We start from the raw sequence: 18,454 nt of genomic DNA on the forward strand, positions 1-18,454 counted from the left end.
AGGAGTTCATGATCTGAGCCACAGTCAGCTCCTGGTCTTGTTTTTGCTGACTGTATAGAGCTTCTCCATCTTTGGCTGCAAAGAATATAATCAATCTGATTTTAGTATTGACTATCTGGTCATGTCCATGTGTAAAGTCTTCTCTTGTATTGTTGGAAGAGGGTATTTGCTATGACCAGTGTATTCTCTTGGCAAAACTTTGTAAGCCTTTGCCCTGCTTCATTCTGTATTCCAAAGCCAAATTTGCCCTTTACTCCAGGTATTTCTTGACTTCCTACTTTTGCATTCCAGTCCCCTTTAATGAAAAGGACATCTTTTTTGAGTGTTAGTTCTAGAACGTCTTGTAGGTCTTCATAGAACCATTCAACTTCAGCTTCTTCAGCCTTATTGGTGGGGTCATAGACTCGGATTAATGTGATACTAAATGGTTTGCCTTGGAAACGAACAGAGATCATTCTGTCATTTTTGAGATTGCATCCAAGTACTGCATTTTGGACTCTTGTTGACTATGATGGCTACTCTATTTATTCTAAGGGATTCTTGCCCACAGTAGTAGGTATAATGGTCATCTGAGTGAAATTCACCCATTCCATTCCATTCTAGTTCACTGATTCCTAAAATGTCAATGTTCACTCTTGCCATCTCCTGTTTGACCACTTCTAATTTGCCTTGATGCATGGACCTAACATTCCAGGTTCCTATGCAATATCGCTCTTTACAGCATTGGACTTGACTTCCATCACTAGTCACATCCACAGCTGGGTGTTGTTTGGCTTTGGCTCTGTCTCTTCATTCTTTCTGGAGTTATTTCTCCACTGATCTCCTGTAGCATATTGGGCACCTACCAACCTGGGGTGTTCATCTTTCAGTGTCCTATCTTTTTGCCTTTTCATACTGTTCGTGGGGTTCTCAAGGCAAGAATACTGAAGTGATTTGCCATTCCCTTCTCCAGTGGACCACGTTTTGTCAGAACTCTCCACCATGACCTGTCTGTCTTGGATGCCCCTACACAGCATGGTCATAGTTTCACTGAGTTAGACAAGGCTGTGGTCCATGTGATCAGTTTGGTTAGTTTTTTGTGATTGTGGTTTTCAGTCTGTCTGCCCTCTGATGGAGAAGGGTAAGAGGCTTATGGAAGCTTCCTGATGGGGTAGACTGACTGAGGGGGAAACTGGGTCTTATTCAAATGGGCAGTAAATCTGAGTAAATCTTTAATCCAATTTTCTGTTGATGGGTGTGGCTGTGTTCCCTCCCTGTTGTTTGACCTGAGGACAAACTATGGTGGAGGTAATGAAGATAATGGTGACCTCCTTCAAAAGGTACCATGCAGGTCACTTCCGCACTGAGTGCCCCCAGCCCTGCAGCAGGCCACCGCTGACCCATGCCTCTGCCAGAGACTCTTGGATACTCATGGGCTAGTCTGGGTCAGTCTCACGTGGGGTCACGGCTCCTTTCTTCTGGGTCCTGGTGCACACAAGGTTCTGTTTGTGTCCTCCCAGAGTCTGTTTCCCCAGCCCTGTGTAAGTTCTGGCAGCTCTGTGGTGGGTTAATGGCAACCTCCTCCAACAGGGCTTATGCCATACCCAGGTCTCCTGCACCCGGAGCCTCTGCCCCAGCAGTCCACTGCTGACCTGTACCTCCACAGAAGACAACCAAACACAGTTCTGTCTCAGTCTCTGTGGGGTCTTGGGTCCTGGTGTGGACAAGGTATTTTTGGGCCCTCTGAGCATCTCTGGCGGGTATGGGGTTTGATTCTAAAGACAGTTTCACCCTCCTACCATCTTGCTAGGGCTTTTCCTTTGCTCTTGAATGTGGGTTATCTCCTCACAGCTGCTCCAGGGCCACATAGCTGCCGTGCCAGTGCCACGCAGCTGCCTATATGGTCTCCTATAGTCTCTTTAAAAGAATACATAGAGATAGAAACATTAAAACTTTGAGAATTTTTATAAAAGTGTTAAAATTTTTCTAATCATAGTTTTTTTCACAATCATTAATTCTGACCTGCATTTATGTTTGGAGAAGGCAATGGCACCCCACTCCAATACTCCTGCCTGGGAAATCCCATGGGCAGAGGAGCCTGGTAGGCTGCAGTCCATGGGGTTGCGAACAGTCGGACACGACTGAGCGACTTCACTTTCACTTTTCACTTTCATGCATTGGAGAAGGAAATGGCAACCCACTCCAATGTTCTTGCCTGGAGAATCTCAGGGACAGGGGAGCCTGGTGGGCTACCGTCTGTGGGGTCACACAGAGTCGGACACGACTGAAGTGACTTAGCAGCAGCAGCAGCATTTATGTTTCCATTTTTACAGAATTGCCAATGTGGTTTTAAAACGTATAGGTTTCAGTTGCAGTTTATAATGTGGCTTAAGAACATCATGTTCTTTCAGGCTAACCGCATTTAGGTTGAGCCATTGTCTGACAATGGTATTTATCAGCATGATTTGCAAATATTATGACATTTTTAGACACGATGTCAAATTATGGTTTCAAAATAGATGTACTGGCATTGCCAGACAGCAGTTCTGCAACTTCAGCCATACTGGCCGTGTGGGTGCAGACCGTCCACATTTGTTCATATATGTGGCCTTGGTGGGCAGGCAAGCCAGCCAGACTTCTTAACAATCCTGACAAGAGTTAACACAACAAAAGAAACTGAGACTCATAACAAGCCGTTGTGTGTTTTCTTGTGTTTTTTTCTTTTTATAAAGCGTCAATGAACATGTATTCATCTTTCAAGAACTGTTATTTTGTCAGCCCACAGTTTGATTTCTGTGATAAAGCTGAAGATTTTAGAAACATGTAATTCAGTTTTGTTTTTATAATATCAAAGTATTAATGTAAAATTCTACTGATAATAAAAACAAGAAGATTTAACATAGTGCTGGAAATGAAATCAGAGCAAGATACTAGTAAAATTAAAGAACTGTACAAAAGGAGACACTACCTGTGTCCATTGAAAATGGACAGTGGTGTAATTAATGCCACCTATAAGCCCATCATTGTATATTCAAAAAGCAATAACGTTGTAAAGAATATCTATGAAAATGCACTTTCAACCTAGAAGGAACTCCAAATACAAATTTACTGGTTAGATTTTGAATTTGAATATATGCTTTTCACGTATGAGGTTAAAAATGAGTGTGTTTGTGCTGAGAGAGATTTTTGATTCAGCAATAAAAGGAGTAGGCAAAGACTTCTGTTTCAGGTCCATTTAACCAATATTCTCTGGCTCAGGAACGTGTGCAAAGCATGGTGGGCAGTAGCAGATTCCTGCTGTCAAGGAGATTACACGGCCCTTGGGGAGATAAGATGCATACACACACGACCACACTGCAAAGCAGTATATGATGAGAGCCAGAAACGAGGGCAGCAAAACTCAAAAGGCTCTCAGAGGAGGGAGAAGCCAGAGGATTTGAGGAGGGGTTTTATTGTAGATCTTAAAATATGCATTGTCACAGCGAAAGATGGAGGTGGTGTGGGCAAAGTTCTAGAGCTGGGAGAATCTCTGTGACTTGTGAGTTAACCAGTGTCTCCCCTCTGTGTTCACGTGGAGCCTGATGCCCACATCTCTTAGCAGGGGTCCCCAGTCTCTGGGATCTAATGCCTGGTGATCTGAGTTGGAGCTGATATAATAATAATAGAAATAAAGTGCACAATAAATGTAATGTGCTTGAATTACCCTGAAACCATCCCTTCAACCCCTTGTCCATGGAAAAATTGTCTTCCACAAAACCAGTCCCTGGTGCCAAAAGGTTGGGAACCACTGTCCTATAGCATTTACCAGAATAGATTGCAATGGTCTCTTTATCACCTTCACTAGATTGCAGTTTCCTGAAGGACAGTGAAAATCCATTTTATTTGCAGAGCCTTTATTCTTGTATTCTTGGAGAAGGCAATAGCAACAGACTCCAGTACTCTTGCCTGGAAAATCCCATGGATGGAGGAGCCTGGGAGGCTGCAGTCCATGGGGTCGCAAAGAGTCAGACATGACTGAGCAACTTCACTTCACTATTCTTGTATTCATATCTTTCTGAAGTGTATTTGTGATCCCCCTAATTAATCCTTATAGCACTTTTGCAGTTATTCCATGCATGTGTTTCCAGCTGGAGTTGAACACGGCCATACTCTGCCTTCTTGTTTCCGCTCTCCTTTTGTAAATGTGTCATCTTCATAGTATTTAGTGCCACATGTTTTGCATTTTTGTGCTTTGAGCTGGTGATCGTCCTGTTTGAAATGGCCCCTAAGCCTAATGCCAAAGTACAAGAAGACTTCCATGTGCCTTACAGAGAAAAATATGTGTGCTGGATTGCTCGTGGGTTCAGTGTTAATGAATCAAAAATGTATTATTAAGGAAAGTGTCTTTAAACAGAAACACACATAAAACAAGATTATATGTTGATCAGTTAATGAAAGTATTCTCACCAGAGGCTGTTAGGAACAAAACTTCATATTCCCCAGAGAGCAATGATTTGGTATTTACAAATTCACTGCTTGCTGTGACTTTATACAATTTAACTACCCTGAGCAACCAGAATTGAGTGTATCTGTTACTTCTGTATGCTCAGCACTTAATGTTTAGTAGGTGGCCACAGAGTTTTATGAGCAAACACCTGAATACAGGGAATTGGGAGGAATAAACCAGCTCATTGGAAATGTTAAATACTGAGTTCAAGACTGGGGTGTGAATACCACGCAGGCAGTGGGAAGCCGTCCGAGACTGTCCCCTGGGAGTGATCTGTCAGTTGTGAACTGTTCACCAAGCGTTAACTGAATGTGTTGGCTGGTGTGATGGATAGAATGAATATCCCTGGGGCCTTGCTTGCAAGGAGATACTGCAGAAGCTCTAAAATACTCTTTCAGCAGGATTAATTTCTATAGGATGGATTGGAATCCATCCTGTAGGGATCTATAGGATGGATTGGAATTGAGAGAAACTGAAGACGCAAAACCAAGTTACTGCTGTAGCTATTCATATGAGGTAACAGAGACTACAGTTAGGGTGCTGGCAGGGAGAGAGAGAAGTAGGGGAGACGCTTGACTTACTGTGAAGCGCATCCACAGTATGACTCGATGCAGAGGATGAGGGAAATGGAGGAACAAGGTTAAACTCTGAAGTTTGCTGCCCTTGACTTTGTTAGTTCCTCTGTTTGCAATTTTTTTTTAATGTTTTCCTCATCTCAGGTAATTACTCTGTACCATGCTATCTTTTAAGTCATCTGTAATGAGGTCATAGTCCTCATCCATTGTAACTAAGCAGCTGAGGAATTGTCTAGGGTTTGGGGTGACAGTCAAGGACAGTATATCTGGTTTTAGAATGAACAATGAATTTTTATTGTTAATTGTGAAATTTTGCCTGGGGTAGGGATCCAAAGTTGAATTATCCCTCTTTATAACTGAAAGTGTGTGCCATCCAAGTGACTTCCTCTCTAATGACAAGCTATGTCCTGCATTGTATGGCTGAATATTCCTAATGCAAATATTAGTACTGACTACATTGGTGAGAGAGTAGAACAGATTATCATTCACTATTGTTCTCTGGGAAATCACACGTGAAAAAAAATACATAGAGACCCGGGGATCTCCATTAATTATGTTTTCAGTGGCATGTGTAAAACAGTAAGCTTTTTTAAGTTGGTAAAGTAAATCCTTCATTGTGAAGTACAGTGTATTCACCATCTTTCTTTATACTTTCTGTAAATTGAGAAATAAAATCTTTAATTTCCCTTAGCAAGATAGTGAAAGAGAGCTTTAGTTTTAGAAAACTATTTAGTTAAACATGGGGTTAAAACACTTTCTCAATGTACTTTTTCTCATTAAAGATCATCTTTTAAAGAGCTAGTTTATATCTTACTATAAGCTATTGGCACTTCCAATTTTTTTAAGGTTATGGAAAACTTATATCCAACTTGGAACCTTTTGAATAATACTTTTTTTTTTCTGGCAAACTCATCTCAGATAATCAAGAAATGTAGTATTTTTAGTCAATTTTTAAGAAAAAATATTGAATGGCACTAAGCTAGGAATATTTATTCTATCTGTGGCTAAGTACTACATGTATTTAACTCGAGGTTTAAAATCAAAGGAATTTTGATTTCTTTATCTTTTTCCATCTGCTCATAGTTTAGTATATCTTTCTGAACAAAGCCATGTTTGTAAAGGATATTAAGTTTTGTTTGGCCTTCTTTTCAACTGTGAGTACTCAACGGACCTTAATGCGAGGTTATGCTCCCTGGACTGATTGATGCATAAACAGAAGACAGATGGTGTGGAGATGACTCTGATGATAATTCATTTTTCAGCTAGTCAAGAAGATATTTTGATTACAGTGTGTTTAAGTAATTATAACACAGTCTGCAATGTTAGTCTCTCTGGGAAGCAAGCACATGGAAAACAAGTTACATGTTATTGCTGCCCAACAAAGGAGGCAGTGTGGCGTAATGATTTTAATTCCTAGTGCTAGATTAGGACTGGAGGAGTTTAAAATATGTCATGCTGTACGGTAAGTCAATTAAACATAGACCAAATAAAAAAGGTTACTGCACAGTTTTGAGGCGTAAATATTTGTCTTGGAAAGTATTTAGATGTTACTATATGAAAGAAATCAGTATTTTTGCATTCAGGCAACAGTCTGTATACAGCTAATTAAAAAATTACATGGCTTGATTTTTAGTTTATGTGAATCATAATTATTATAGAGCTTGCTTTCTGCATCACGAGTGTAAAACTGAAATCAGAGAACTGACAGATCAACAGCATGTTAAGTCCCTGCTGTTGTTAAAGTTTTGGGAAAAGAAAAAAAAGCTAAGCAAAATGTCAAAAGGAGAAAAAAATAATTAGAACTGTGTGGATAGGCCATTTAAATTTTATTTTCATGTACTAATTACAGTATATACCTCTGGGTTTTTTTTTGTTTTTGTTTTTTGTTTCACAATAGGATAATTGATCGCTTAGATGGAGTTCGTTTGTTGTGGTCCCTGCTAAAAAATCCTCACCCGGACGTGAAGGCCAGTGCAGCTTGGGCCCTCTGTCCCTGCATCCAGAATGCAAAGGTAAGAAGAGACCATAAGTCAGTCCATCATAGAATCTAATACCATGGTGAATGATGTTACCACAGGTCACCAACTGCTTTTCACTTCTTTATGGTCAGATTTTTACCTGGGAAAAAGAATGCTGAACTTTTGTGCCAAAATAATTTTTGAGCAATACCTTTTTCCTGGTCAGTTTTTAGAGGTCAAATGAAACTGGGCTAAAATGGCAGAGCTTACTGTGTTCTACCTGGCTGGTGGAATTGAAACAAATACCACAGGTACATCAAGGGGACGGAAAATATACTGTTCTTACCTCTTGGGTGAAAAGAAAATTACATTACTGCTACTTTCAGAAGCCCAAGATAATCTCTATCTTACTTACTGCCTGATTTACTACCATGAAAAATCACTAAGTTCTTTGTTACCTTGAAAAAGTCACATAATGTCATGAATTGCACTTTTCTTATCTGTTAAATAAAGACTAGATGTAAAGTCTAGAGATTGCTCTCTGTTGAGTATTTTTACAGAAAGCATTTAATTCCTGTAATAAATTTAACATGCCTCTATCTTCCTAATATTTGTGACTAGATGTAATTGTAAAAAGTGAATTGTGATATATACTAATATTTAGAAAAGACTATTACAAACTGGTTAATGGACTGTTTTTTTTATAACAACGAAAGAGGAAAAAATTAAAACCCCTCAAATGTCAGCCTATAGGAAAATGAATAACCAGATGACAGCACAGTCATACTATGTCATCCAGTGCAGCAGTAAAAAATGAATGTACTTCAGCAATGTCTGCATCGATATCAGTATATCTCATGAACATACTGACCAAAATAAAAGCAAGTTTCAGAAGCAGAGATACAATATAATCCTACTATATAAGGTCCAAAATTTTTTTAAAATATAAAATATAAATGATATTATTTAGGGAGTAAGAAAGAAGCCTATTGAAGAAAGGTTGCTACACATCTTTGAAGGATTTCTTTAAGGATATTCTTTAAGAAAGATCTTAATCCTCCTTAAACAATCTTTCATATCTTTAATGATCTTAATTATCTTTAAGAAAAGCTAATTGGTTTTGGAGACAAGTCAAGACTGATAAGCAGAACTAACTTCAGAGGAACAGAAGACAAAATTAAATTTTTAAAATTAACATCCTTAGAATGACCCAAGGGATACTGCTAAGCCCAAAATGGCTAAATAAAAAGTATTCATAGATTAAGAAGGGGCTTTTGGAAATTAAAAATATATTTGGGAAACAATAACTTTAATAAAAGAGACAAATACTACATTATGTATGGTACTGGGATATGACTGAGCAATTAATCTGGATGATAAAGTCTAGTAAACAACTAAAAATGTAAAGTAAATGTAAAAAAGAAAATAAGAATGGGAAGCACACAAAAGGAAAGAAAAAGGAATAAACAGTCATTTATAAAAGGAGGAGGTGGTTTCTATAAGCTGAAGAGTTGAAGAAAGACTCTAGTCTCCAGATTGAAAGATCCATTTAGTGCCAAGTAGGGAAAAAGAATTTATCTATACCTAGACACAAATTTAAATTTGGCATTTCCAGAAATTAAAGGAAAGGAAAAAGTTATATAAGAACAAGAATCACACCATTATTAAACTTAACATCATTCACAGTGAATTCTAAGGAAAATGGAACAAAAATATTTCTGTCTTTAAAGGAAGGCATTTTTTATCCTGGAATTCTATGTCCTGCAAAACTAGCACCTGAGTGAGTATAGGGTAAGGATGGAATAAAGACATTGTTCTTTTAGAAATGTTGGGATTCAGGAAAGTTATCCTCCATGAGTCTTTTCTGAAAAAAAATTTACTTTAGAATGTTTTCCAGCAAAACAGAAGATTATAAGAAAGAAAATAACATGAGTTATAGAAATAATAATAAACAAATAAATCATTAGAATTTTTGCTAAATAAGAATTTGTATTGTAATAGGGCTTTCAATTTTTATCAAATTATTAAGAAAGAATTTCTTTAAAAGTAATGGCATAAAATAAAAGCCATTAAAATAAAACATGGTATTGTCACAGTAACAATCTGAATCTAAACTATCAGATGATTAGGAAAGCATGTTAGGTAGTAGAAGGTAATAGGTAAAAACATACCAAAGGTCTTGCCTTTTCCTGGAGAAGCTTGTTAGAGATACTGGTTAACTCTCAATCATCATTGAAAATAGGAATTTAATATTATCGTTGGTGATGTACCATTTTTATGGATAACATTTCTATTAATGTTGTTATTATATGTTAATTACATCCTTTATTCCTATGGATTTCAACTCAAAATTGGCCTACTTATCTGTAATTGGCTTTAAAAGATTTTCTAATGTTTTTGTATTCATTATTCTTGCCCAGGATTTCTGTCTTGAATACCCAACCTGTCTTCTTTGCTAACAACCTAAACTTAACCACATTCAAACTTTAAAAACAACCCATCTTGTCTGTGTTTAAACCCTTGGCCCGAAGGACCAGTCTAGACCCAAGCCTCCATGCTAAGTCACTTCAGTCGTGTCCGACTCTGTGCGACCTCATAGACGGCAGTCCACCAGGCTCCCCCGTCCCTGGGATTCTCCCTCCAAGAACACTGGAGTGGGTTGCCATTTCCTTCTCCAATGCATGAAAGTGAAAAGTGAAAGGGAAGTCACTCAGTCGTGTCCAACTCTTCGCGACCCCATGGACTGCAGCCCACCAGGCTCCTCTGTCCATGGAATTCTCCAGGCAAGAATACTGGAGTGGGTAGCCATTCCCTTCTCTAGGTTAATCCACTTAGTTATGTTCAATTTAGAATCTTCAAGTAGTATTTTGTATATTCTATTGTTTGGAGGTGAATTTAAATTGTTTTCAAATAAGAGTAAGTTCTGTGGGAGAATAGAGGCAGGAAACACTTTGAACATGCCGGGCATCCTGCTCACAGTGAAGTAACAGAATCAGATGAGGTCCTGCCAAATATTTTGGCCCATTCTTCCTTCCCCCTCTTCCTTATGCGTCCTTGTTTCAGGTAAGTTTATGACTCAGCTTTCTAGGAAAAATTTCCTTTTATTTGGTAAGAAAGCATTTCCACTTTTTCACGTAAGATACTTTTGCAAGTCACTTTAGAATTATTAACTTATGAATCATAGGAGTTGGCATCATTTTGAAATAAATAACTTCTTTGTCTAGATTAATGGCACTGACAGCAATGCGGCTATTGTCAGTTATAGCCAAGGGCAGCCACAGTGGGAAGAAAGTAGAAGTCATGTCTTCAGACAGGTCATTTCTACTTCAGGGTCCCTGAACATCTGTCAGGCATCGTAAAAGCTGAGCACACTACGTACGTGTCCGTGTAGAGTCGACGTGGTGAGATGTCAGCTGTTGAAGACAGATGTTACCCATTCTTTACACTGTTAACAGCATATCCATGAGAACACATTTTCAGATCTGTTAAGAAAATGAGATGTGAAAATTACATGTAGTGAATGGACTGCCTCTTTTCTTGCAGGGAAATATTTAAAGCTCCCTATCAGTGAATGAGTGAGGCAAGAGTAGTTCAGTAATGAATTAATTGTGACAAATTAAGAGTCACTACGTAAGCTGCCACTGGACTGGCATTGCATTATGTTGTAATTAGATGTATTAACAAACGGAATGTGGGGTTTTTGTAGTACAAAATGTTGACATTTTTCGCAGGAGGCCAGTGTCTCAGCTAGAAGCTTCAAATATTCCTTCATTCTGGAGGAAGCCTATATATTATAGTTTTTGATTAGTTATTGGTGATTAAAAAATGTACTAAGTAAAAGATAAATGTTTTACCAGCCTAATAATTATCTGTCCGTACCTTATATGATTTAAAAATCAGGGTGTGAAATGTAAGTCTGTTTTATGGCCTTAAACTTTAAAGAGTATTTAATATAGGAAATGAGCATCTTCAGTTTAAAAGCTGCTCAACGTTCTTCAGTCTCTCAAGATCTAAAGAACAGAGGCTGAACTAAAAGTGAACTAAGTATAAAAATTCACTGAATATTTTTCTAAGTAGTTTTATTTAAAAGGATTTATTTAAGACTTAAGGAAAGTTTGTTGTTGTTTTCCCGTTAAGATTACTAAAAAGGACAGAGATCATAAGATGTGACCTCTGTAGTGATGTTATTTAGTAAAATTCATGAGCTGCAAGTCTGGCTGCAGATGAAGAGCTGTTTTGTAAAAAGTGCAAGATATTTGTAAATGGAAGTGAAAAGCTGTCCCTTTCCAGCTGAATGATCAAACACACTTTGGAGAAAAACAGTGGTTGAACAGGTGTTCAGCATTATGAACTTGTGATGTAAAGAATGTAAAACTGAATCTGGCAAAGATCCATGTATTAAATTCTTTGTTCTTAAGAACCAAAATTTCCTGCTGCAGAAAATCAACTCAAATTTGTGCTCTGTGAACAATGAGATAATGAAAAATTACAGAATTCACATACAGAATGTATAAATATGTTACACCACTTACCTCAAGCATTTTTCCAGCATTGATAAGAGCATGTTTCTTTTTTAAACCACGACTGCCTTTTTTAATATTTTCTTTTTGTGAATGATGTGAGATAGTACTTAATTTTCTTAATTCTGTTCATTTTCATTAATGACTTTTAAAAGTTTTTGTTCATAAAAAGTAGAAAGTGTTAGTCGCTCAGTCATGTGTGACTCGGTGCGATCCCATGGACTGTAGCCCACCAGGCTCATTGGCCTTTTTATAAGAAATGATTCACATAATTCATATTAATTTGCAGTCACCACTTCCTTGTGAATTAGATGGGAAACAGGTATCTTATTTTGAAATACTCTCTGTAATTAAAACAGCTGTCACACTAGGAAGAAAGCTCAACCTGTCTACCAAATCAGTAATATATCTATGCGATCACTTGGCCTTGTAACCTTCTTAAACCCAACTTTGCTACTTGTTTAGAAAATAGTATTTGGTTGTGAATTTTTATCTCAGGGCAGGGAAAAAATCTCTAGTAACTTCAAAACCAGTGGCCTCAGGATCTGCCCCAAACAGAAGCCAATTAGAAGATGTTTGAGAGCTATTCCCCAAAAGAAAGGAGAAAAAGTTAATTTCTGAGAGATTAGAATACAAGCTTGGGAAGTTTTAGTTTCCTGACTACAGGTGTGACAGAACATAGCTGATGAAACCGGGCAGGAATCTGACATCACCCTCTGTTTAACTTCAGCTGCCCAATGAGCCGTGTCCAATGAGGAAGCCAGAGAGAACCTGGACAAGAAGTACATAGAGCTGTAATTTCACACTGAGACGACGGCCACAGACACAGCTTAAGGAGCTCGAATTTGGTCATGTTTGGGCCAGAGAATGTATAGCTGTCCATCATGTGCCAAAGAAGCTGCACAGGTTCTTAAAACACTGAAAAGCTGTTTAAAACGAAATCCGTGTTTGGAGGCCTACCTACCTAAGGTCGGCTGTTATTTTCAAGTCACCAAACAGTTCCAAGTATGCTCCTTTTCTAGCCCATGGTTTCTAAAATCCTGTAAACTAAAGTGAACTGTTTTACAGATATTTTTTCTGTGCGGCTGATTTTCAGCTTGGGACGTAAAGGGCCACAACAGGTGAGGGTGTGATTAAGCTTGTCTTCAGATCCCAGCTGAAAGGACCACTATCTGTGGGGCAGATGTGTTGCTTTCACCTGGATTCCCCTCCTACCCTGTGACTGCTTCCCCTTCCAGGCTTCTCAGCCCCTGTTCTGAAGAGGGCTGCAATGAGGTTGCTGGTTTAGGATGCCCCCTGCTTTGGGAGCATGGACACTTAGCCTATGGACCATCAGGGACATCCCCATTTAACCATTTTATTTGAAAGTACAGTTTATCTGTCCCATCACTTCATGGCAAATAGATGGGGGAAAAGTGGAAACAGTGACATATTTTATTTTCTTGGGCTCCAAAATTACTGCGCAGAGTGACTACAGCCACAAAGTTAAAAGACTCTTGCTCCTTGGAAGAAAAGCTATGACAAACCTAGAAGGCATATTAAAAAGCAGAGACATCACTTTGCTGGCAAAAGTATGTATAGTCAAAACTATGGTTTTTCCAGTAGTCATATACAGATGACATACAGAAGGCTGAGCATCGAAGAATTGATACTTTCAAACTATGGTGCTGAAGAAGACTCTTGAAAATCCCTTGGACAGCAAGGAGATCAAACCAGTCAATCCTAAGGAAACCAACCCTGAATACTCATTGGAAGGACTGATGCTAAAGTTCCAATACTTGGGTCCTCTGATGAGAAGAGCTGATTCATTGGAAAATACCCTGATGCTGGGAAAGATTGAGGGCAGGAGGAGAAGGGGGCGATAGAGGATGAGATGGTTGGATGCCATCACCGACTCAATGGATATGAGTTTGAGCAAACTCTGGGAGATGGTAAAGGACAGGGAAGCCTGACATGCTGCAGTCCCATGGAGTCACAAAGAGTCGGGCACGACTTTAGCTACTGAACTACAGCTTATCAGCTACCAGTTACTTCGTTAAATGAAAAATGTCATCCATTAAGTTACATCATTATCTCCCACTCAGCCAAGAACTCCCAGGAACACACCCTGTACTTGACCACCATCAGAAACTGTGCCAACACAGTTCACAGACTTGGACATTGACTAGGACCCCAGTTTCTGATGCAGTGTTGTGTCTCTCCATCTCTCTGGGCACATAGTATTTTTAATTTTTCTAAATTGAAATATGGTTGTTTACAATATGATATAAGCTTCAGGTGTACAACACAGTGATTCACAATTTTTAAAAGTTAGATTCCATTTATAGTTACTATAAAATATTGGCTGTATACCCTGAAAGCAGGCACACTTGTTCCTGATCGTGGAGAGAAAATTTCAGTCTTTCACCATTGAGTATGATCTCAGCTGTGGGTTTTTCCTACTTGGCCTGTATTATGTTGAGATCATTTTCTTCTATTCCTAGTTTGTTGAACTTTAAAAAAAAAATCATGAGGACATTAAGTTTTGTCAAATACTTTTTCTGCAGCAACTGACATGCTCTTACAGGTTTGACCTTTATTCTGTTAATGTAGGGCAGTATATTGATTTTCTTATGTTGAATCACCCATGCATGCATGCTAAGTCCCTTCAATTGTGTCAACTCTTTGGATTGTACCCTGCCAGGCTTCTCTGTCCCTGGGATTCTCCAGGCAAGAACACTGGAGTGGGTTGCCATGCCCTCTGCCAGGGGCTCTTCCCGACACAGGGATCAAACCAGCGTCTGTTACATCTCCTGCACTGGCAGAAGGGTTTTTACCACTAGTGCCACCTGGGAAGCCCTGAATTACTCATATTTACTAGGTATTAATTCTGCTTTGTCATGGGGTATAATCCTACTGAATTTGGTTTGCTAGTGTTTTGTTGAAGAGTGTGGTTCTCCTTTATATTGTCTTCATCTGACTTTGGTGTCAAAGTAATGCTAGCCTCATACACTGCCTTTGGGAGTGGTACCTCCTCTTCAATTCTTTGGAGGAGTTTGATGTTTGCTGTTAATTCTTATTTAAATGTTCTGTAGAATTTGCAAGTGAAACTATCTGGTCCTGGAGCTTTTGTTTGTTTGAGGTTTTTGATTACTGATTCAATTTCCTTACTAGTTATAGATCTATTTATATATTCTATTTCTTTATGGTTCAGTTGGTGTAGGTTATGTGTGTCTCATTGTTTGCTAAACCCAGAGTAGACAAGCAGGGAAGCTGGAAGAAAATGGAAAGCTGGAAAAAGTCCCTACGAGGAGCCCTAGGTACTGCAGACAGTATTGCAGCTGCAAGGCCAAAATGCTTTATTCACTAATGGTTGATGCTTCTGCAGTGGGTTGCAAAGGCTTTTCACGTGGTGCTTATGTAGGCATGATGCATGTGCGCTCTGCTATAAATGATATCAGCTGTTGCATCATACCATGCAAAGTCATTGTTTACAGACTTTGTAAACAACATGGGATGAGAAAGATAGAACATGAGGTGAGAGCCTGACCACCACCCTTTTGGCTGATTGTTATTTCCCTACAATGTGTTTCTAGAAATGTATCCATTTCTTCTAGGTTATCCAATTTGTTGGCATACAATTGTTGATAGCATTCTGTTACAATCCTTTTTATTTCTCTAAATTGTCTTGTACCTTCTTTCATTTTGGATTTGGAGTCTTTTTTCCCCCCCTTCCTTAATCTAGCTAAGGATTTGCCAGTTTTGTTGATCTTTTTGAGTATCCAACTCTTGGTTTCATTGATTTTTCTCTACTGTTTTTCTATTTTCTTCTTTAGGAAATAGTTATTTCTTCTTTAACTCAGTGGTTATTTACAAGTGTGTTGTTTAATTACTGATGAGGAAATGGAAAGTTAGAGAAGGTATCTGCTCAAAGCAATACAGCCGATAGTAATGAAACCAAGCTATGCTCCCAGCTGTTCTCACTGTGTGACTTAAAGTCTTAAACCAGGGCTTCCCAAACTTTGATGCACATTGGAATTGTCACCTAAAGACCTTATGGGTGCTGGCTCCCACCCCCACATGCTTTGTTTCACTTGGCCCAACTTGAGCTGATGGAACATTAAAAGGTCTCCCAGGTGATGCTAATGTGCCACAAAGTTTAAGAACTACTGCCTTAACAACTGTACTTTTACCTTCTTAAGGAATTTTTTTTTAAGATGAGAATGCTTGGATATATTATTGACCTCTAAATATCCTAGGTAGCTTACTTGGTTTCTCAAAGGACAGTATTAAACAGAAATAGATAAATTTTACCATGTGAAATTTAATCAAAAGCTTATCTCTTTTGCGTGAAAATTGTCCAACCCAATTTATACAATAAAAAGCGGCTAGAATCCTCACAAATGCAGGATAGGAGAGTGTTAGCTATACAGTAACTCACTTGTAAAAGATGTAGGAGTTTTGGCTGAATTTCAGAGATTAACATGAATTCATTGGCCCTGTACCTGCTGAAGTAGCCGCCACAGCAGAAGCACCAAGTGGAGCTCTTGGAGGTGAGAAGTCTGCCAAATTCTGCTCCGGTCAGACCATGTCTGCTAAATTCTAGATGTGTTCTCAGAGAATCTGATAAATGAGAGGGAAGACTGATGAAAACCACTTACTATGAAAATCAGTTACAGGTACACAGAAGAGGAGGAAGACCAGAGAGCCAGTTTCAAATGTTAGAACATTCCTGAGCATGAGGATTCATTGTAGGTGTTAGTTTGGTGCAAACGTAATGGTGGTTTTGGACCATGAATTTTAAATCGTTATAACTAGGTTCAAACACATCTTTATTAATCAAAACAGGAACCATTCCAGTCAACACCTTTTTGCCAACGAGAAATAAGTTTGCTTATTCCTGTAGCATAAAAATCCACTCTTTAGGATTTGATGAACTCTGCCTCTTGCTGGTTGTGGACGAGTTTACCCTGCAAAAAATTGTCAAGATGCTTGAAGTGTAATTGGTTGTCAAGAGGTCAGGTGAATATGGCAGATGAGGCAAACTTCGTAACTCAATTTGTTCAACAGGAAAATATAATGTAACAGACCCAACAAGTAAACTGTTGGAGAAGAACCTCTTCATAAATTAGAGACTTTTTTTTAAAGAGTGTAGTATTTCATACAGTTAAATTTTTTTAAGTTTATGGTTTCAAGTATTATTCTTAGCCTGACCTATACAATTCACTGATTAGATCTTAACCAGAAAGTGTTTTACACATCTTAATCTGTGGGTTACTGATTACAAGTGGGAAAAATTCTAAATATATGTATTTTAAAATTAAAATATTTATAAGCTTATATATGCACAGTTGATTTACCTATAATAGCTACTAGATGATAATATGTCTTATTTAGCATCTTGTACTTATAAACTTCTTTAAAATATGTCATCGGTTAAAAATGTCCTTTAATTGCCTCTATAAACCTCTGAATATACAATAGTGAAAGTGAAAGTGTTAGTTGCTCAGTTGTGTACAACTCTTTGCCGGGTTCCTCTATCCATGGAATTCTCCAGGCAAGAATACTGCAGTGGGTTGCCATTCCCTTCTCTAGGGGATCTTCCCAACCCAGAGATGGTACCTGGGTCTCCCGCATTGCAGGCTGATTCACAAGAGTGCTTCACAGTTTAGACTTTCTCATTAATAGAATTGCATCTAAAGTAGAATCAACACAAGGCATAGTAAAATGGAAAAAAATCACAGTTGACTGTGATATTTTTAAAAATTATCTTAAATTCGGCTAAGGAAATAGAGAAAAATCAGAACCATTAACTTAAAAAAATTTTATCTTGTGTAAATTAATTGGATAAAGCCACCTTCAAAGTTTAATACATTTTCTGCGACATAGATCTAGACTGAGCCACTGCATCGTTTTTTTTTTTTTTTTACCAAAAGTCAATTTATTTTTCCTTCAGTTGAGAAGGAAAGGAATAATAATTGAGGTTCTACTTTCCAGTTTTGAAGGACTATATTTGAAAGTGTCAGGTAATTCCAAATCATGTGTGTGTATATATATATATGTATGTATGTATGTGTGTATGTATGTGTGTGTATCTTTAAGCTGTAGGACTTGTTTACTAGCAATGGAACAAGGACCTTATTATGATAGAGCCCACAAACGAACTGTTCTTGAGTATACAGAGGTATATTTAGAATTTGAAAAGAAATTTATTGAATTTACCTTTAGGGCAAGATTTGCCTATTCAGTTTTAGTTTCTCTGATGTGCCATTCTAATGTGAATGTAGCATTTTTGAAAATTTTTTTTATATGCAGTGTGCTATTTTAAAATCTGTTTCAAATGTTATACAGTGTATGGTGTCTATATGGCCCGGAGTAGTGTAGTGTTTTTATAGCCTTTCTGGTCAAAAGTTTTTGTCTTAAGTCACGTTACACTTGCCTTGCAAGTGCTTTAAAGTTGCATTGTATGCATCTCACCTCATCAGAAAGCTGCCCGTTCTTTTTGCTGGAGGCAAAAGAGGGAATTTCAAGCCTATTAGTTTACTTGCTCTGTGCCAAACATCCAGTTTTCTGTTTTATTCATTAGTCTGTAAATAATAATCTGCATTAATGTTTTCCTATTAGTTGAATTTTAACCAAAAATATTTAATATTAAATATTTGATTTTGCTTAATTTGATCTTGACCCCTTTCCCTACTTATTCAACCATTCAAGCTAATAGCAGCATGAAGGTGTTTCATATTCTCTTTTTAATTATGGTTTTTGTCTTAGGAAATTTCACTGGCAAATAGCTTCATCCCTTTTGGAATTATTAACTCTCTAAATTGGGAGGCTTCTTCTGACTGTTTATAAACTAACTTTAATGTGACAACTTCAACTATTAGTACTTCCAAGTCCACGCACACAATGTGTAGTGAAAAGATCCTAAATGAGAAATCAAGAGATCTGCTTTTTTAG

At 38.0% G+C, this 18,454-nt stretch overlaps 1 protein-coding gene across 1 annotated transcript in view; it reads left to right on the forward strand.

The window, feature by feature from the left end:
* The window catches only part of ODAD2 (outer dynein arm docking complex subunit 2), a 158,828-nt gene that overhangs the window by 91,526 nt on the left and 48,848 nt on the right, over nt 1-18,454 (forward strand). Inside the window, exon 16 of the mRNA XM_068987709.1 lies at nt 6,938-7,052. Within this exon, the coding sequence (XP_068843810.1) occupies nt 6,938-7,052 (115 nt within the window). The remainder of the gene's footprint in view (nt 1-6,937; nt 7,053-18,454) is intronic.

The sequence above is a fragment of the Capricornis sumatraensis genome, chromosome 15 (assembly GCF_032405125.1).
Source record: "Capricornis sumatraensis isolate serow.1 chromosome 15, serow.2, whole genome shotgun sequence".
Classification (NCBI taxonomy): domain Eukaryota; kingdom Metazoa; phylum Chordata; class Mammalia; order Artiodactyla; family Bovidae; genus Capricornis; species Capricornis sumatraensis.